Genomic DNA, 21,893 nt, shown 5'->3' with positions numbered 1-21,893 from the left:
CAGCAGTACCAATGGTCGATGCAGGATGAGACAAAAACAATGTTTTTCTCAAACCAGCACCAGTTCGGGGTCCTGATATTTCCCTTTGTGAATTAAAAACCTTTTGTTGTCAATCCTTGGCTATTTTTTCCTTCATTCACTTCAGCTACAGTATCTTTGTTGTGAGAAGTGCTACATAGCAAAAGCATCTCAGCAGTCCATTTCTAGCATTGTCTGCCTCAACCATGAGAACATCTGGGTCATCTTCAATGTGAAGCGCTGGGCAGCCATGCTGTTTGAGGTCATTGTGAAGCACTGGGCAGCCATGCTGTTTGAGGTCATTGTGAAGCACTGGGCAGCCATGCTGCTTGAGTTCATTGTGAAGCGCTGAGCAGCCATGCTGTTTGAGGTCATTGTGAAGTACTGGGCAGCCATGCTGTTTGAGGTCATTGTGAAGCACTGGGCAGCCATGCTGTTTGAGTTCATTGTGAAGCACTGGGCAGCCATGCTGTTTGAGGTCATTGTGAAGAACTGGGCAGCCATGCTGTTTGAGGTCATTGTGAAGTACTGGGCAGCCATGCTGTTTGAGGTCATTGTGAAGCTGTTGCAATTATGACAATGCGGTATCTTGGTTGAAAGCGCAATGTGTTTCTGAGACACTGGAAATGACTATTCCATACACCAAACGACTATTCCATACACCAAATGACTATTCCATACACCAAACGACTATTCCATACTCCAAACATGAGCTCCACTACACCTCTTGTGTGGATATGAGCTTGGTTGTACCGTTGTTGCACAGTCATTATTGCATGAAGATACGGATTGAACAAGCAGTTGGTCTGTGCATACTGTCACCAAGTATGATTCCAATATATTGTCCTCGTTCAAGCTGAGCATTTTTAATGTTGATCTAACCATCATGGTTGTCTTTTATAAATCTTTCATTGAGAGCATTCTGTCCTACTGCTTGACCTGCTGGTTTTGGGAATATCAAGATTGCACAGAAAAATAGGTTGGGCAAGATAGTCAGGACTTGCAGGAAATATCATGGGGCAGCAACAGCCAGAATCATAATCTCTCTAACTGGGCAGAGCCATCCATCAGGCAGTTGACTCTCCCCATCCACTCCATCCCGAATTCCAGCTCCTTCCCGCTAACCACAGGTAAAAACTACCTAAGGTTAAAAAATATACTAATTTATTCCGAATGCAATTCTGCAATTTAACAAAAAGGTTTTTGTATGTTTTATGACTGCTGTAAAATGTATTGCCGCTCTGAGGACATTAACGTTTTCTGAATCTGGATCCAAAGAGGAGTTTCGGAAAATCTTTGAGTCATGAATTCCTTTCCAATGGTGCAACAATGTTGGAGAATGGCACATTGAGAGTGCACACACATTGTACATTTATTGAGAACCAGTTTTTTACGATTCCTGTACTCCCCAGCATCTGGTGTAGAGGAATGGGAATATGACATCCAGTGAAGGTCCCGTATTCAAATCAAATGTATTTATACAGCCCTTCGTACATCAGCTGATATCTCAACGTGCTGTACAGAAACCCAGCCTAAAACCCCAAACAGTAAGCAATGCAGGTGTAGAAGCACGGTGGCTAGGAAAAACTCCCTAGAAAGGCCAAAACCTAGGAAGAAACCTAGAGAGGAACCAGGCTATGAGGGGTGGCCAATCCTCTTCTGGCTGTGCCGGGTGGAGATTATAACAGAACATGGCCAAGATGTTCAAATGTTCATAAATGACCAGCATGGTCAAATAATAATAATCACAGTAGTTGTCGAGCGTGCAACAGGTCAGCACCTCAGGAGTAAATGTCAGTTGGCTTTTCGTAGCCGATCATTCAGAGTATCTCTACCGCTCCTGCTGTCTCTAGAGAGTTGACAACAGCATGTCTGGGACAGGTAGCACGTCCGGTGAACAGGTCAGGATTCCATAGCTGCAGGCAGAACAGTTGAAACTGGAGCAGCAGCATGGCCAGGTGGAATGGGGACAGCAAGGACTCGTCATGCCAGGTAGTCCTGGGGCATGGTCCTAGGGCTCAGGTCCTCTGAGAGAGAGAAAGAAAGAGAGAATTAGAGAGAGCATACTTAAATTCACACAGGACACCGGATAAGACAGGAGAAGTACTCCAGATATAACAAACTGACCCTAGCCCCCCGACACATAAACTACTGCAGCATAAATGCTGGAGGCTGCGACAGGAGGGGTCAGGAGACACTGTGGCCCCATCCGATGATACCCCCGGACAGGGCCAAACAGGAAGGATATAACCTCACCCACTTTGCCAAAGCACAGCCCCCACACCACTAGAGGGATATCTTCAACCACCAACTTACCATCCTGAGACAAGGCCGAGTATAGCCCACAAAGATCTCCGCCACGGCACAACCCAAGGGGGGGGCGCCAACCCAGACAGGAAGATCACATCAGTGACTCAACCCACTCAAGTGACGCACCCCTCCTAGGGACGGCATGTAAGAGCACCAGTAAGCCAGTGACTCAGCCCCTGTAATAGGGTTAGAGGCAGAGAATCCCAGTGGAAAGAGGGGAACCGGCCAGGCAGAGACAGCAAGGGCTATCTTAGACGGCTATCTTAGCCCTTGCTGTCTATCTTAGTATTCATAGAACTCTAGTAGTTGGCCTGGGCAGCAGCATCAGGGAACTTGATGTAATTGTCTTTCAATTTTCATATAGCATTGCAGACATTGTGGACTATTTGCCATACAGTCGGATCACTTACACCACACAAATTTCCTGTTTCACGATGGAATGTTCTAGATGTTAAAAACCTCAAGGTGATCAGTACTTGTAAGGAAGGAGGGACGAGCCTTCCCCTAAGAGAGTCAGATAAAAGCCTTGTCTCAAGCAAAGAAATGTCAGCTGCATTTCCTTTGTACACATGGAAACGGTCACAGAAATAGATTTAATCAAAATCATTCAGTGGGTTGCTCCTGTCTAAATCCAGCCTTCTGCCTGGCCTTGGTGGTGCTCTTTGATCATCATTGAAATAGTTCAGGTGATCCATTTTCCTCCATTGTCAAGGTCAACCTGGGTGCCAACATCCATTAATCAGAAGTTACACCTGCCTCTGGCCAGGTTTCATTTAAGCCTTCACTTATATCTACATTAACTCTAGTCGTCCTTCTTGAATTGAGACTTTTAAAATCTAGACTAGGGCAAGTCTGAGACTATTTTATACCATGTCTGAGAAATACCGTTTCAGTTAGTCCAGTTTAAAAGTGCAATTTAGTGTAGGATTAGTCTGTTCTCATACTGCTTGTAGAACGTCTTGGATTTCTTCACATCTTATTGTGTTACAAAGTTGGATTCAAATGGATTTAATTGTCTGTTTTTTGTCAACGATCTACACAAAATACTCAAATGTCAAAGTGGAAGACAGAAAAAATTAAATATATATTATTTAAAAAACACACCTTGATTATATAAGTGTAATAAAGTCAACACATGTTAGAAACACCTTTGGCAATGATTACAGCTGTGAGCCTTCTTGAGTAAGTCTCATAAGAGCTTTGCACACCGGCTTTGTGCAATATTCGCCCATTATTCTTTTCAAAATGATTCTACCTGTGTCAAGGTGTTGGGGATCATGGCTTGACAGCAATTTTTAAGACTTGCCATAGATTTTCAAGCAGATTTAAATCCAAACTGTAACTCGGCCACTCAGGAAGATTCACTGTGTTCTTGGTAAGTAACTCTAGTGTAGAGTTGTCTTTGTGTTGTAGATTATTGTCCTGCTGAAAGGTGAATTCCTCTTCCAGTGTCTGGTGTAAAGCAGACTGAAGCAGGTTTTCCTCTTTATTTTCATCCTGGAAAACTACCCAGTCTTTGCCCGATGACAAGCATACCCATACCGTGATGCAGCCACCACCATGCTTGAAAATTAGGAGGCAGTTACTCAGTGATGTGTTATGTTAGATTTGCCCCAAACACAAGGCTTTGCAACTAGGCCTAAAAAATGGTATTCTTTTGCCATGTTTTTTTTCAGTATTACTTTAGTGCCTTGTTGCATACACATTCATGTTTTGTATATTTCTGTATATTTGTATTCTTCTTTTCAATGTTACAATGTTGTGTCAATCCATCCTCATTTTTCTCCCATCACAGCCATTGAACTCTGGAGCTGTTTTAAAATCACAAATGTCATGGTGACATCCCTAATCAGTTTACTTTCTGTTCTGCAGCTCAGTTCAGACGGAACACTACGTATTTGATGTGCCTGTGTTGTTTAATACATTATCCACAACATAATTATTAACTTCACCATGGTTAAAGATACACTACATGTCCAAAAGTATGTGGACACCTGTTTGTGGAACATCTCATTCCAAAATCATGGGCGTTAAAATGGAGTTGGTCCCCCCCCTTTGCTACAATAACAGCCTCCACTCTTCTGGCAAGGTTTCCACTAGATGTTGGAACATTGCTGCTGGGACTTGCTTCCATTCAGCCACAAGAGCATTAGTGATGTCGGGCACTGATGTTGGGCGATTAGGCCTGGTTCGCAGTCGGTGTTCCAATTCATCCCGAACGTGTTCGATGGGGTTGAGGTCAGGGCTCTGTGGAGGCCAGTCAAGTTCTTCCACACCAATCTCGACAAACCATTTCTGTATGGACCTCGCTTTGTGCATGGGGGCATTGTCATGATGAAACAGGAAAGGGCCTTCCTGAAACTGTTGCCACAAAGTTGGAAGCACAGAATTATTTAGAATGTAATTTTATGTTGTAGCATTAAGATTTCTGTTCACTGGAACTAAGGGGCTTAGCCCAAACAGCCCCAGACCATTATTCCTCCTCCACCAAGCTTTACAGTTGGCACTATGCATTGGTGCAGGTAGCGTTCTCCTGGCATCCACCAAACCCAGATTTGTCTGTCGGACAGCCAGATGGTGAAGAGTGATTCATCACTCCAGCTGTACACCACTCCAGCTGACGCTTGGCATTGCGCATGGTGATCTTAAGCTTGTGTGTGGCTGCTCGGCCATGGAAACCCATTTCATGAAGCTCCCGACAAACGGTTCTGGTGTTTACATTGCTTCCAAAGGCAGTTTGAAGCTCGGTAGTGAGTGTTGTAATCGAGGACAGACTTTTTGTATGCGCTTCATCACTACCGTTCTGTGAGCTTGTGTGGTCTACCACTTCGTGGCTGAGCCGTTGTTGCTCTTAGTCGTTTCCACTTCACAATAACAGCACTTACAGTTGACCAGGGGCAGCTCTAGCAGGGCAGAAATTTGATGAACTGACGTGTTGGAAAGGTGGCATCCTATGACGATGCCACATTGAAAGTCACTGAGCTCTTCAGTACGGGCAATTCTACTGCCAGTATTTGTCTATGGAAATTGCATGGCTGTGTGCTCGATTTTATACACCTGTCAGCAACGGGTGTGGCTGAAATAGCCGAATCCAATCATTTTAAGGGGTGTCTACATAACTTTGTCCATGTAGTGTATATTCAATGTCAGATTTGTTATTGTTACCTGTCTATCAATCACTGCCCTTCTTTGTGAGGTCTTTGTAGTTGAATCTGTGCTTGAAATTCAATACTTTACTGAATGACCTTACAGATGTTGTATGTGTGGGGGACAGAGGAAGGGGTAGTCAAGTCAACCCCTATTATGTCACACAGAGTCCATTTAATTTATGTGATTTGTTAAGCCAGATTTGACTTTTTAATTAAAGTAGGCTTGCCTAAACAAAGGGGTTGAATACTTATGCAAAAACTATATTTTAATAATTACATTTGTAATAGATTTTTATGAACTTGTAAAAAATGTATCGCATTTTCTTTTCACTTTGACATTATGGAGTATTTTGTGTAGATCAATAACAAAAATAACCGACAATAAATACATTTTAATCCCACTTTGTAACGTAACAAAATATGAAAAAAGTGAAATGGCATGTTGACTTACTCTATAGGCAGAAATGATTTGATATTGACACTAAAACAATGTCTGCAATTAACCTTTTTAAATCAATAAAATATTATTTAATTGAACCTTTGGTTTTGTATATGTATTATAATTGTATTATATATGTATTCTAATTGTATTATATATGTATTATAATTGTATTATATATGTATTATAATTGTATTATAATTGTATTATATATGTATGTATTATATATGTATTATAATTGTATTATATATGTATTCTAATTGTATTATATATGTATTATAATTGTATTATATATGTATTATAATTGTATTATAATTGTATTATATATGTATGTATTATATATGTATTATAATTGTATTATATATGTATTCTAATTGTATTATATATGTATTAGAATTGTATTATAATTGTATTAAAATTGTATTATATATGTATTATAATTGTATTATATATGTATTATAATTGTATTATATATGTATTAGAATTGTATTATATATGTATTAGAATTGTATTATAATTGTATTAGAATTGTATTATATATGTATTAGAATTGTATTAGAATTGTATTCTAATTGTATTATATATGTATTCTAATTGTATTATATATGTATTATAATTGTATTATATATGTATTCTAATTGTATTATATATGTATGTATTATATATGTATTAGAATTGTATTATATATGTATGCATCATATATGTATTATAATTTTTCAGAATGGGTATTGCACGAATGTATGTGTTTTGATTGGAAATTGAGATAAAATAAATAAATAATTGAATGTAGTTAGAAGGTTCTGAGCCTGTATTTCATAGTTATTTAAAGTTATTTAAAGTTCTATCCAACTAAAGTCACATTTCATTAAACTTTCTCAACACGTGATGGAAACACAGTGTTAAAAGTACACAACAAACAAAGAGGATGGGAACACTTTAATAAGATAGAAATACTCCCCCCCCCCGCCGAAAAGCCATTCAATCTGCAGAGAAACATAATGGGGATGTATTCTAATCTATTTAAATTCAATCTCACACAAATTATCAATGAACCTACCAGGTACCACCTCAAAGCCGTAATCACGGGCACCCTCATAGATATCATCCTAACCAACTTGCCCTCTAAATACACCTCTGCTGTTTTCAACCAGGATCTCAGCGATCACTGCCTCATTGCCTGTATCCGCTATGGGTCCGCGGTCAAACGACCTCCACTCATCACTGTCAAACGCTCCCTGAAACACTTCTGCGAGCAGGCCTTTCTAATCGACCTGGCCGGGGTATCCTGGAAGGATATTGACCTCATCCCGTCAGTAGAGGTTCCTGGTTCTTTTTTTAAAATGCCTTCCTCACCATCTTAAATAAGCATGCCCCATTCAAGAAATTTAGAACCAGGAACAGATATAGCAGATATAACAGATATATTCAAGTCCATAGAGAATAAGAACACCTCCTCCCAGCTGCCCACTGCACTGAGGATAGGAAACACTGTCACCACCGATAAATCCACTATAATTGATCATTTCAATAAGCATTTTTCTACGACTGGCCATGCTTTCCACCTGGCTACCCCTACCCTGTTCAACAGCACGGCACCCCCCACAGCAACTCGCCCAAGCCTTCCCCATTTCTCTTTCTCCCAAATCCAGTCAGCTGATGTTCTGAAAGAGCTGCAAAATAGAGCAGCAAAATCTGGACCCCTATAAATCAGCCGGGCTAGACAATCTGGACCCTTTCTTTCTAAAATGATCTGCTCGAAATTGTTGCAACCCCTATTACTAGCCTGTTCAACCTCTCTTTCGTGTCGTCTGAGATTCCCAAAGATTGGAAAGCAGCTGCGGTCATCCCCTCTATTCAAAAGGGGGGCCACTCTTGACCCAAACTGCTACAGACCTATATCTATCCTACCCTGCCTTTCTAAGGTCTTCGAAAGCCAAGTTAACAAACAGATTACCGACCATTTCGAATCCGACCATACCTTCTCCGCTATGCAATCTGGTTTCAGAGCTGGTCATGGGTGCACCTCAGCCATGCTCAAGGTCCTAAGCGACATCATAACCGCCATCGATAAGAGATATTACTGTGCAGCCGTATTCATTGAGCCAAGTGCTTTCGACTCTGTCAATCACCACATCCTCATCGGCAGGCTTGATATCGGCAGGCTTGTTCTAGGAACGTTCTTGCAACATCAGGCGAATTTTTCATACTGACATTGTATAATCATCAGCACGACTGGACAGTATTTGTGTTACGAGAACATTTGCCGCGACCTAACGAATGTTCTGGGAACTTTCAAAGAACCAGTTTTGGTTTGCTGGGGCTGGGGTTCTGATCGTGTTTCAGTGGCTGGGAGTAGGATACTGGGTCTAAAGCCAGACAGTATCTCTCTTTGTCTCTCTCGTTCTCTCTCCCTGTTTCATAGGGTCTCTGTCTGCTCAAAGAGATGGGTGGGGGGGGGTCACAGGGATATAAAGGGATGAAAAGAGGGGAAGAGGGTAAGGGCCTCAGAAGATAACAAAAGGAGGTGCAATACAGTCGTGAAAAGACCGAATTTACACATTAAAGACATGTAGATAAGCTATATTAAGATTTCTGTTGACGTTTTTTAATTTGCATTTGCACGTACAAACCAGTGCAGTCCACAATATCTCAAACTCGAATGCAATATCTGCCATTCAAAGATACTTCTGTTTACATGTATTAGAAATATTTACTTGGTATTTGTATGTTGTTTTTGAAGAATGTAATGAACATCAGTTGACTGTCTGACATATAAAGAGATGTTAAGTGAGCGAGGCGTATATACAAGTCTTTCTGGTATAGTGTTGTTGTCATGGTACTGATCTCAGTATTAGGGGCCTTGACTGAGCCTGCAGTCAAGGGCTTTGAATTCTCCTATTGAGAGGAAAACACATCAACGAGATGAAATCTAGATTAAGGTCATACACTGCAGCTCAAATGGTTTGGGGGACAAAAACAATAATATCCGCTACCTACTCCACGGGAAATATAGTGGCACTAGATTAGAACAATGTTGCAATATAGATGTACCAATGAACAAAGTCAAGCCTATTTCCTGTTGCTGATGTCCTTTTCAATGTGAGGGGTGTCATCAAAAGAGCATCTGACTGATGTCGTCAACGGACTTGATTGCACTGTGGTTCGTTCTGTTGGGATTTGGTTTAGCCAGATCTAATTACATAATATGTAGTCCCACCTGAGGAGGCAGTACTGGTTCTCTCTCTCTCATTCTGTATCTCTCCATCTTTTGATCTCTCCACGTTATACCTACAAGTTAATTGATAGTTTTTCTCTTGTTCTGTCTTGTTTGTTTTTTCCCCCCTCCTGTAGCAATGAGAGCTTAGGTAAGCTCCTCCACGACCTGTTCTGCAGCAACACAACTCCCCTGGACTACACCCCTGGACTACACCAGCCACGGAGTAACAGCAACAAGAGATAGCCGTGGGAGAGTCAGAGTTCTGCTCCTGGAATACAAACAAGTCCTGTCTCTATAACACCCCTCCTGCATTTGTAATCCACCGACTCTGATGACGAAGGGGGAAAAAAGTTTGCTTTCACCTCTGGCGAACAGTTTTGCCTGCAGTGCTGAAAAGGCGTTGTGTTTCCAGCTCATTTGTTTGTTTAATGATGTCTCAACTGAACTAACACGTAGACCTAGTGCGCTGTTCAGGAATACATAGGTACCTTGTAATTGAACAACAAGGCCCAGAGTTCCGGAGTGTTCAGAGTGTGTCCGAGATGGATACACACGAAGCCTAAGAGGAAGATACACCTGTGAAGGCTGTGCAGAAGCTGACGGGGGGGTTTCCTCTGATAGAGCCTCCTCATTCTGCAAACACACCAGGGGATCTCATCTGAGATATCTGTGTGTCCGCTCTCTCCGAGTCGACAAACTACTCCCTGCATTCTCGTCATAGCTGTTTTAGATGGACTCAGACTCCAGTAGCCTCGCACCAGCGTGTCTCTAAGGATCTCTCTACATCCTACCCATACCTGTCTTTCCCTGTCCCCCCCCCCCTCTATCTTTTTTAAAACTTGTATCTCCCTCTTTTTTCACTTCTCTTCCCTATACCTTTTATTTACCTCTCCTTCCACAACACCCATTCCTGTCACATACTCTCTCCGTTTAAATAATTAACAATGCTTGTGCGCCAATGACACTTTCTGTCAGTGCGATCCGATTCCTGAAAGTCCCAGTGGAAGCAGTGACCTTTAGAGTGGGTCGTGCTGCTGGTGTGTGGGTCGTGCTGTTCCAGATCTCTACCTCCCCCCCTGGACCTCCTGGCCTGGCCCTGACTGTAAATGTCACAGCGCTGGCTGTCCACGGCTGAATCTTCCACAGGGTCAGAGGCCTGGCTGTTTTCTCTTCTTCCACACAGGCCAGGTATCTCTGTGGGAGCCGCACTGTGTCCAAGTGGGACAGACGGTACTCTTCAGTCCCAGTCGACCGTTGACAGCTGCCTTCTGGGATTTTTGGTCTGATTAGAAAGATTCTGTCCGACCCCGAGAGCTTGTTCCCATTATACTCAAGAGTTTTCATTTAAAGACTTTGTTTGGTTTTTCTTTGTTTTGTCATTACCCTCTTCACCCGATTCATATAGTAGCTGGAGCCCATGATAATTGCCTTTGGCTGAGAACGTGATCACAGGTTCATTTTACTCCCCAGTTTTATGATCTTACTCAATCTCCCACTTGACAATAACGTTTCACAGGGATTATGCATAAAGCCAGGCACACCTTTTAAGTGTGTTCGCCACAGAAAGCCTTCACAAAACATATTCCTCCCTGGAGAGTAGCACACACTAATCAACTGCAGTGATTTTTTAAAACCAAGATAAAGGCCCTTGGATGGAGTGAATACAGGGAAAGAAAGGGCAGATGGTCCCCTGCACTAAAAGATCAGTAATAAATGAATAAATCATTTGGTGGAGTGGAGTGGAAGCATCTGGCAGATTGCTGAGGTAGTCCCCCTACCCCCCCTCTCTCCCTCCCTCTCTCTGTCACACTCCCTCTCTCTCTCTCGCGCTCTCTCTCGCGCTCTCGCTCTCTCTCTCTCTCTCTGTCACACTCTCTCTCTCTCTCTGTCACACTCCCTCTCTCTCTGTCCCTCCCCCCCGTCTATCTCTCTGTCCCCCCCCTCTCTCTCTCTCACGCCCTCTCTCGTTTTAGACAGGGCATCATGTAGCAGCGCAGCAAGAAAGGAGGCTGTTCCGCAGTGCCCCTGCTTCTCTCTTTGTTGTTTTTGTTTGTCTGTTTTTTATCCCCCCGCCCCACCCCATCCTTGTTGTAATGACCCACCACCACTGCCAGCCTCAGGAGAGATGCCTGTACTTGAGATGGCAGTGAGCCCTGTCAAGTCCCTGTACTGGGAGGTGTTCCCCCCCATGTCCTCATGCAGGGTCTACTGCACCCCTGTGTTCCACGGTGGCCTGCTCTATGTTCTGGGAGGATGCAGTGAAACAGGCCTGCCTTTAGATACTGCTGAGGTGCTGGACATAGAGAGCCAGACATGGACCCAGCTTCCTCCGCTCCCTACAGCCCGGGCGGGGGCGTCGGCGGTGGCCCTGGGGGGTCAGGTGATGGTGATGGGGGGCATGGACCTCCAGCAGAGCCCCCTGTCCTCCGTGGAGGTCTACAACCCTGACGAGGGCAAGTGGGAGAGGAGGGCCAGCCTGGGACAGCCCTCCATGGGCATCACCTCTATAGAGAAAGGTAAGAGTCCACCTTATACGGTACTGTACGACTGCTGCAACAGGATAATACACAATCAGATTGAGAGCCTAAAACCCCCACTTAACAAATAGGATAAGGAATTATCTTCAGTACTGGAAAAAGCTCTCCACAGCATTGTTAAAGAGATACTGCGCGATGCTACCGTATCTGTAGACTTCCAGTCATTGCGCTAACGCTAGTTAGCATTGTCTCGCGAAACAACTTCTAACTTGCTTCATACCGCATACATGGTATCCACGAGTTCATCTAACCCTGGGTATGTAGAACTTCTGATTCGACAATACCTTCTAGCCAATGGCCTTCTACACAATGTATGTAGAACTTCTGATTCGACAATACCTTCTAGCCAATGGCCTTCTACACAATGTATGTAGAACTTCTGATTCGACAATACCGTCTAACCAATGGCCTTCTACACAATGTATGTAGAACTTCTGATTCGACAATACCGTCTAACCAATGGCCTTCTACACAATGTATGTAGAACTTCTGATTCGACAATACCTTCTAGCCAATGGCCTTCTACACAATGTATGTAGAACTTCCAGAATCTCACAGTATTCCTTTAAGCTTTCTCAGGAGCAGATTTCTGTTAATTTCTAATTGACTAAAGTGTCACTAAGATCTTTAAGATTGTAGTGCATAGTCAGGAACTTCCGTTTTCTCAAGCTGTAGAAGATTGCCTCATCTTGATTAAGTAACCATACTGGATAGACAAAAATCTTTATTTTAGATCTCCCCGAGGCCTGATAGTTCTCAGGTGATGAATGTTATACAGTTTGAAGAGCCCCTGGAGAGAGAGAAGACATATGGCTGTTTAGCTTTGAGTGTTTCTCTGCAGTTTTCCTTGTTGCTTTCTGTTTACGTACAAGATCCGCTTCCGTTCTGAGATGGTGAGTACACTACTTAAGCAGACGGCTGCAATACAATGACCTTTCATGGTCATAGTACTGAGCGATAGTACTGGTGATAGAAAACAGCAGGCGAAGCACCAGTGTTGTTTTCGTTTGGTTTTCTGAAGTATCCCTGGGTAGGAAAGAGAGTGAAGCCATGGTTAAACACGGTCCTTCGTCTTTCTCCACAGACATTAGATGCTGTTCTGTTTAAATCCTTGTCTGTGATACACTCCATCTTGGTTTTTTCTTATATTTTTATCTTGTGTTTTTTTTTTTTTCAAACTTTTTTGTTGTTGTTGTATTACATTGTTATTGATACTGCATTGTGGAAAATAGTATTTGAAATAAGTATTTGAAAATACTTTCAAATATTATGCTATTTATATACTTTTAAATACTTCCAATAGAAGTAGTTGATTTGGGCCACATTATTTTAAGAATATTAAAATACACATAAAATAAGTATTTGAAATAACTAATAATCCAACCCAGGTCTGGTTAAAAGTTAAAACATCCACTTCAATAGTCTTTTAATAGAGTTCTTCTCCAAGTTAGTGTTACATCTTACTGTGTGTCAGAGCAATAAGGCCTGAAAGTGGTGTGTGTGTGTGTGTGTGTGTGCATGTGTGTGTGTGTGCGTGTGTGTGTGTGGACTGGCAGCTGTGTGATGTGTATAATAAGCAGAGCTGAGGCTCTGACCTGTGCTCTAAGCTTCCCAACATCTCAACTTCTCCCAATGATGCTTCCTGATGGCTCTCTCACTCTGGCAGATGATTGGCTGTGGGCTCTTGAGGCCAGCCCCTCCCTCGACCCTCCAGAACATCATGCACAATACACAGCTGTATCACCGCCCCCTCCTCTCACCTTCCACAGTTTTTTTTTTAATCTTGATTTATTTTCAAGCGAGCATTGCTGTTGCTTGGCAACAACTGGGTGTAAGTTTGTTTTTTAAAGATGTGAGTCAGCAAGATTGTGTGTGTGTTGGAGGCGAAGAGCCACCCAGGGAGCAAAAGTTACAACAGCATTGTATTTAGAGTGACAGTGGTTGCGTCGCCTTGCCAACCTGTGACTACCTCCTCTTCTGTTGCTGCCAGGGCCCTCTGTTTCACGCCATCATGCGACATGCCTGCATTTGAACCTTTTTATTTAAAGCCTTTTCATCAAACTGTCCTCTTATCTTTTTTATGTCAGATGGTCCAGCTCCATCCTCAGACAATCGCTTTCATGTTTGATGTCATTCTCATTTCTGGAAAAGGCTTAAAATACAGGATAAAATCTTGCCGTGTCACATGATTGTGCAGAAAACATGGCCCTACTTATAGCTGGTGCTGCATCAGCTGCAGTGAACGCTGAAGACAGGGGTTAGGCCCTTTTCTACTCTCTTCCTGTTGTTCTACACATTTTTTACATGGGGTGGAGATAAATTGTTATTTTAAAGCTAATTTCATGCAATTCTACACATTTTGTCATGATTTATGCCATGTCAATATGATATCTGAGTGAGAATGACTAACAAAATCAATGGGGGCCCCCCTGGAGGTCAGGGCCCTCTGGAGGTTAGGGCCCGTGCAGTATTCAGCCATGACTACAAGCTTAGATACCTGGCTAGACTAACTACCATTGAGTGACTGTCAGTAACAAGAAAAATACTGCTGAAGCACAAACAAATGTTGAAATGGCACCTGGTTTATTCTACTCTTTATGCTCTCCTTAGTTGAGACCCCGACTGAGTTCCTAAAATGTTTATTATTCTTATTTATTTCTTGTTGGTCGGGGGGCTCTCTAGCAGCTGAGGGCCCTAAGCAACCGCTTGTGTTGCTTATGCCTGGAACCGCCCCTGGGCTTAAGTTTTTTTTTTTATTGTTGCTGTTTCCTTTCTACTTAATATGAGCCTCATTTCTAAGATTATTCCAAACACTGGCTGTAGTCTTTTGATGAACTGTCATGCCTTCCCTATTGGCCGGCCTGCTACTAGCCTGATTAAAAAGCAGTTTCACAGTGCTGTCATCCCACCAGGTTATATTTTCACCATGTTTTAGAACTTCCTCTGGCAATTACTGCAAAGCACTTGGCTCACTTATATAGTCTGTTATGTCCTCGTTTGGTGGCACCACGCTTTGGTTCTTGCTAGCTAGATAATTTATTAAAATATTTCTGAGCAGGTAGGGTCTCAAACACTTTGTATGATATGCTAAAAGGCTGTTTTTTGGGGTCAATCTGAACACATAATTTAAGTTTGGGTCGATCTGAACATATTGTCTTGATGGCTTGTTTCGTATGTGTTCTGCAGCTCCTTTACAGTGCCACAGTTATGTGAATAACAACAACACCCAAATAAGTGAGATAGAAAATGGCGTGGTTTCTCTTAGACAGAGAACTGTGTTGTTGGCCCTGTGTTGTTGGCCACCCTCCAGTCTGTCAGATGGCAGACAGACAGACACTGCAGGACATTGCAGGACATGAAGCCACTGTGGCAATGTCCCCTGGGACACTCATGAATACAACAAAAAGATTGTAATGAATTAATGTTTTGAAGATCTTTATATCTTACAGCCTGAAAACACTGATCTCATGACTACGTTTTTTAATAAGCACAGCAGGACTTTTAAGGCAAACTTCTTAATATGCAAAAATACAGTCATATACACTGAGTTTACAAAACATTAGGAACACCTTCCTAATATTCAGTTGCGTCCCTTTTGCCCTCAGAACAGCCTCAAGTTCGTCGAGCCATGGACTCTACATTATGTCTAAAGCACACACACACACACCACACCACACCACACCACACACACACACACACACACACACACACACACACACACACACACACACACACACACACACACCACACACCACACATCACACACACACACACACACACACACACACACACACACACACCCAGTGAGGCCTGCTGTGCTTGAGCGAACCCCTCTGACCACAGCCCACCAGGTGTGACCTTGCTGAGTGGCCCCTCTTCAGCCTGTTATCTTGCTGAGTGACCTCCCCCTCCACCCCTTTTCCCTGTGATCTTGCTGAGTGACCTCCCCCTCCACCCCTTTCCCCTGTGATCTTGCTGTGAGTGTTTTTGATTGAACATGAGGATCAGTGAACCTGACTGAATAGGAAAGCATTACACACGGGGCGTTTTTGGGGCTTTCAGAATTGTCTGTGTGCCTGCAGCAGTAATTGAGCCAGTTTAGGTTCGCATCGGAGCTCATTGTCCCTATCCCAGTAGTGTCTCCTCCTCTCTATCCTCCTCTCTATCCCAGTAGTGTCTCCTCCTCTCTATCCTCCTCTCTATCCTCCTCTCTATCCCAGTAGTGTCTCCTCCTCTCTATCCTCCTCTCTATCCTCCTCTCTATCCCAGTAGTGTTTCCTCCTCTCTATCCTCCTCTCTATCCCTCTCTAGTAGTGTCTCCTCCTCTCTATCCTCCTCTCTATCCTCCTCTCTATCCCAGTAGTGTCTCCTCCTCTCTATCCTCCTCTCTATCCCAGTAGTGTCTCCTCCTCTCTATCCTCCTCTCTATCATCCTCTCTATCCCAGTAGTGTCTCCTCCTCTCTATCCTCCTCTCTATCCTCCTCTCTATCCCAGTAGTGTCTCCTCCTCTCTATCCTCCTCTCTATCCTCCTCTCTATCCCAGTAGTGTCTCCTCCTCTCTATCCTCCTCTCTATCCCAGTAGTGTCTCCTCCTCTCTATCCTCCTCTCTATCCCAGTAGTGTCTCCTCCTCTCTATCCTCCTCTCTATCCCAGTAGTGTCTCCTCCTCTCTATCCTCCTCTCTATCCCAGTAGTGTCTCCTCCTCTCTATCCTCCTCTATCCCAGTATCCTCCTCTCTATCCCAGTAGTGTCTCCTCCTCTCTATCATCCTCTCTATCCCAGTAGTGTCTCCTCCTCTCTATCCCAGTAGTGTCTCCTCCTCTCTATCCTCCTCTCTATCCCAGTAGTGTTTCCTCCTCTCTATCATCCTCTCTATCCCAGTAGTGTCTCCTCCTCTCTATCCCAGTAGTGTCTCCTCCTCTCTATCCTCCTCTCTATCCCAGTAGTGTCTCCTCCTCCTATCCTCCTCTCTATCCCAGTAGTGTCTCCTCCTCTCTATCCTCCTCTCTATCCCAGTAGTGTCTCCTCCTCTCTATCCTCCTCTCTATCCTCCTCTCTATCCCAGTAGTGTTCCTCCTCCTATCCTCCTCTCTATCCCAGTAGTGTCTCCTCCTCTCTATCCTCCTCTCTATCCCAGTAGTGTCTCCTCCTCTCTATCCTCCTCTCTATCCCAGTAGTGTTTCCTCCTCTCTCCCAGTCTCCTCCTCTCTATCATCCTCTCTATCCCAGTAGTGTCTCCTCCTCTCTATCCTCCTCTCTATCCCAGTAGTGTTTCCTCCTCTCTATCCCAGTAGTGTTTCCTCCTCTCTATCCTCCTCCTCTCTATCCCAGTAGTGTTTCCTCCTCTCTATCCTCCTCTCTATCCCAGTAGTGTTTCCTCCTCTCTATCCTCTCCCCTCCTCTATCCCAGTAGTGTTTCCTCCTCTCTATCCTCTCTATCCCAGTATGTTCCTCTCTCTGTCCCAGTAGTGTCTCCTCCTCTCTATCCTCCTCTCTCCTCCTCTCTATCCTCCTCTCTATCCTCCTCTCTATCCTCCTCTCTATCCTCCTCTCTATCCTCCTCTCTATCCCAGTAGTGTCTCCTCCTCTCTATCCTCCTCTCTATCCCAGTAGTGTCTCCTCCTCTCTATCCTCCTCTTTATCCCAGTAGTGTTTCCTCCTCTCTATCCTCCTCTCTATCCCAGTAGTGTCTCCTCCTCTCTATCCTCCTCTTTATCCCAGTAGTGTCTCCTCCTCTCTATCCTCCTCTCTATCCTCCTCTCTGTCCCAGTAGTGTCTCCTCCACTCTATCCCCTCTATCCCCTCCTGTCCCAGTAGTGTCTCCTCCACTCCCCGCCCTCCCCCGCCCTCCTCCCGCCCTCCTCCCATGTGTGATAATCTGTCTGTACACCAGACCTTAATAGGAAAAATGTTGATGTATGCTGCTGAAGCATAATGCCTGCTATTCTGGGAGACACAGTACAGCCCATGTGATTTAAGTATTTTTTTGCACAGCTTCTGAAACCTGATCCTCTGTGCTTAAAAACTTGTAAAATCACATAACTTTGGCAATTAAATAATGCTGTCTTTAGATTAGGTTGGATTTTAATTAAATACAAAGTCAGAGGTCTCCAGACAGTGAAGTCTCCCTCTTTATCTTGCCTGTAGGGGCTGGCTGCCCTATCCTGACACACACTCACACTCCCAGCAAAGCTACTTATATTATGGTAGAAACCCCAGGGCTTTACTTGTGGCTGATGTGATGCTCAGGGAGAGAGCAAATAAACCCACCACAAAGAGAAAGTTTGCTAGTGAAGTATCTTAAGAGGGAGTGTGTGTGTGTGTGTGTGTGTGTGTGTGTGGCTGATGCTTTGCACTGCAGCTTCTCAAGCTCATTTCCCTTTCTGGAAGTTTCCTTCACCCAGGAGAGAGGAGGGGTGGGGGGGGGTTAGGATGCCTGTGCCGTGCCTCTGCACTGTGGACTAGACAGCCTTAACCTTAGCACGAGGCAGGGATACTGTATCGTCTGGGGTGGGAAGGAGCGCCAAACTGACAGAATCACATTGTTTAACCTCCACATTCACAGTGGCTTACACAGCCTCCTCTCTATCTAGGGATATGAATTACCCTTAGCTAAAATCAGAGCCTAATAGAATAATATCCAGTAGGTCATAGAACATTACATTCTCAGATGCAGTTTCAGATCGTAGTTGAAGTACACCTTCACTCTACACTAGTTACTGTTTTCTGACAAGAAACAAGTCTATTTAACAACTACTGGAACCCCCCCAGACCCATTCGTCTCCTCTGGCTATTTCACTAGATGAGGTCAAGCTATTTTCTTAAGGGCATCAGCACAGCACAGTGTCACTGAGACATTTTATACAGTCTCGTACTGACTCGTCCACGCCTTATGCACACACAATGCTCATCAATTTTGCTGACTGACAGGATTCTGTTGTGCGTTCATAATGTATGTGATGTCACCCATAACGTATGTGATGTCACCCATAACGTATGTGATGTCACCCATAATGTATGTGATGTCACCCATAACGTATGTGATGTCACCCATAACGTATGTGATGTCACCCATAATAAATGTGATGTCACCCATAATGAATTTGATGTCACCCGAAGAGCAGAAACACAAACGTCAAGGTGGTGGTGGTGGGGGGTAGATAGCATAGATGTATGTAATGGAAGGCATGAGTCATGCCAGGAGTTCTAGGATTCAGGCCAGGAGTTCTAGGAGTCAGGCCAGGAGTTCTAGGAGTCAGGCCAGGAGTTCTAGGAGTCAGGCCAGGAGTTCTAGGAGCTTGAGTGAGCTAACAAAAGCGTGAGGATGTTATAGTCCATGGATAACTCTTACCCTACAAGGTCCTAACCCACTATCACACATTATTGTGAAATAGACACAAATTGCATTTTTTTCATGTGCAGTAGGATATTTTTGTTTCACAGTACATTTCAATCACAGATAAAGTGGTAGTGTCACGCCCTGACCTTAGAGAGACGTTTTATTTCTCTATTTGGTTAGGTCAGGGTGTGATGTGGGGTGGGCATTCTATTTTTTGTTTTCTAGGTTTCTTTATTTCTATGTTTTGGCCGGGTATGGTTCTCAATCAGGGACAGCTGTCTATCGTTGTCTCTGATTGGGAATCATACTTAGGCAGCCCTTTTCCCCTCCTTCAGTGTGGGTAGTTGACTTGGTTTGTGGCACTAAAGCCCTGTAAGCTTCACGGTTGTGTCTTTCATTTGTTGTTTTGTTGGCGACATTATAAAATAAAATGTACGCTCACCACGCTGCACTTTGGTCCACTTCTTTTGACGGCCGTGACAGGTAGTGTGTTGGAGGTTCAAAACTTGATGTTTTTCTTTTCTACCTGATAATTATTTCGCACACATTGCACCCGTCCCAGGTCTAAGTCAGTCCCTGATTAGAGTGGAACAATGAAAGAATGCAGTGGAGCTTTGAGGAAAGCAGTGGAGCTCCAGAGTTTGATGGTTATAGTCCCTCATGGATTCCACGATTCTGCGAATGCAACCTTTTTAATTTGCATAATCAACAATTTTCCGCCTATTATGCGAGGGCTTGTAAATTTGACCAATTGCAGTATTTCCTCATAAAATCATTGCAATGTAATCGCATAAAACTGATCCATCACTTCAGTACAAAAATAGGACTCACAATTTCAACCATCCACCACACATTTCCAACATAATGTTTCAATCAAGCCATACGGCAACAAAAATGTTGCCTCGTCAGGGTATTTTCATGACGAATTGGAACAAAATCATAGCATATCACCATGAAAAAATGTCAGAATTGCTGCAGCAAAATTAAGCATTTTTATCTGCAAATATCACGAAAGATACCAGCGTAATCCTAGAGGGACTGGGGTACTGGTGCTGTAAAAAAAAGAATCTTAAAGGAGTTATAAACCATAAAATAAATCCTAAGGAACAAGGTTTTGAAGTGTCTGACCTATAGCTGAGAGATATCAGAAATCTCTAGGGTGTACATTTATACTATAAATCTATCTTTCATGACATTTAAGGGTGCTAAAACTGGCTTCTCAAGGTTCTCTGCATCACATAGACTTTATGATATACCATTTATTCATATGTTATTTAATGTGGTTCTAAGAGCTATGGCAGTTAAAGCCAAATTCAATGTTTCATCAAATCGTTTGTATATATATTTTTGGGCGTTCACTCACTTACTGCTGTGTAATGTAGAGAAAAACGGGGCAACTCAAGAGGGTGCTACGAAATGAATATCAAAACCTGGTTTTCTTTACTCTATGTCATTATAAATGACATATAATTAAACATGGGATTGTTCTCTACAATATTATTACTTTAATATATTTGTACTTGACAGTGTTGATGAAATAAGAACGTTTAATTTGCTGTGACCGTTGCTAGTTTAGACTGCGCCGCTCTTGGTTGTATCTCGACCATATTTGCTGTTGTGAGGTGGTACCATTCGTAGGTGTTTTCCGCCGGTCTGACCAATCAAAATCAGCTTGATACTTTTGTCGCTTTCCCTCCAGATCCTTGGCTTTCATTGCCTGTAACCACGTTTCTATGGCGATTTAAAGGGAATACAAAACAGGAACAGGAGGGTGGGTATTGAACTTCCGTCTCATCTTTGGAAATAAATATATATTTCGTTTTGTATTCAGCGGTTTTCATTTCGAAAGAGCCCATGTTTTCACTCACAAACCTGCAGCCATTAGTTAGCTTATCAGTCCTTAGACTGTAATTATTCTCAGATCAGGTGTTTCACTGCTGATCTGGGACAAAAACATGCAGCTGTATCTTTCCAGAAGCAGGAATGAGGATCACTGCTTTAAAGTAGGATCCATGGATGATTTATAGGTTTAGTAAAGGCGTCAGGTAGCCTAGCGGTTAAGAGCCAGTAACCAAGCCTGTGTCCTTGAGCAAGGCACTTTAGGGTAATTGCTCCTGTAAGTGACACTGGATAAGAGGCTTCCTGTTGACTGGCTGTTGGATCGATATCTCTCTCTCTCTCTCTCTCTCTCTCTCTCTCTCTAAAAATGCTAGGTCTGTCTGATGTGAATGCACAGAGCATAGCCAATATTACCGTCCAGTATTCCTGCCAACCAACACAGTGTCCCCCCCACACACACACACACACACTAATACCCCTGGAGTTGATGAGAATTAGTAACTGAATATGAGTGTCTCATTATGAAAGCTCATTGAGATAGTCTCCTTATGTATCCTGTCTGACTCTGACCGGCACCCTGCCCCTGTCACCAACCCTCCTGCCCCTCTCACCAACCCTCCTGCCCCACTCCTCAATCCCCTGCCCCTGTCACCAACCCTCCTGCCCCTGTCACCAACCCTCCTGCCCCTGTCACCCACCCCCCTGCCACACACTCCTCCCATTCGATCCTCCTCTCGTCTTCTCCCTTTGCGTCTCTCTCTCTCTATTCTCCATTCCTCTGAGCAGTGTTCCTCTGGTTTATTTCACTTGGCTGAAGGGTGTTAGGAAGCAGAGGGAGGGTTGAAGGGTGTTAGGAAGCAGAGGGAGGGTTGAAGGGTGTTAGGAAGCAGAGGGAGGGTTGAAGGGTGTTAGGAAGCAGAGGGAGGGTTGAAGGGCGTTAGGAAGCAGAGGGAGGGTTGAAGGGTGTTAGGAAGCAGAGGGAGGGTTGAAGGGCGTTAGGAAGCAGAGGGAGGGTTGAAGGGCGTTAGGAAGCAGAGTGAGGG

At 43.6% G+C, this 21,893-nt stretch overlaps 1 protein-coding gene across 1 annotated transcript in view; it reads left to right on the top strand.

Annotated features, from left to right (window-relative positions):
* Positions 1–11,073: 11,073 nt before the first annotated feature.
* LOC112221483 (kelch domain-containing protein 8B) overlaps positions 11,074–21,893 on the top strand; it is a 184,899-nt gene continuing 174,079 nt past the window's right edge. The window contains exon 1 of the mRNA XM_042304160.1: positions 11,074–11,649. Within this exon, the coding sequence (XP_042160094.1) occupies positions 11,259–11,649 (391 nt within the window). The 5' untranslated portion in view covers positions 11,074–11,258. The remainder of the gene's footprint in view (positions 11,650–21,893) is intronic.

The sequence above is a fragment of the Oncorhynchus tshawytscha genome, linkage group LG22 (genome assembly GCF_018296145.1).
Source record: "Oncorhynchus tshawytscha isolate Ot180627B linkage group LG22, Otsh_v2.0, whole genome shotgun sequence".
NCBI lineage: Eukaryota > Metazoa > Chordata > Actinopteri > Salmoniformes > Salmonidae > Oncorhynchus > Oncorhynchus tshawytscha.
This window is presented reverse-complemented; position numbering and strand designations above follow the sequence as displayed.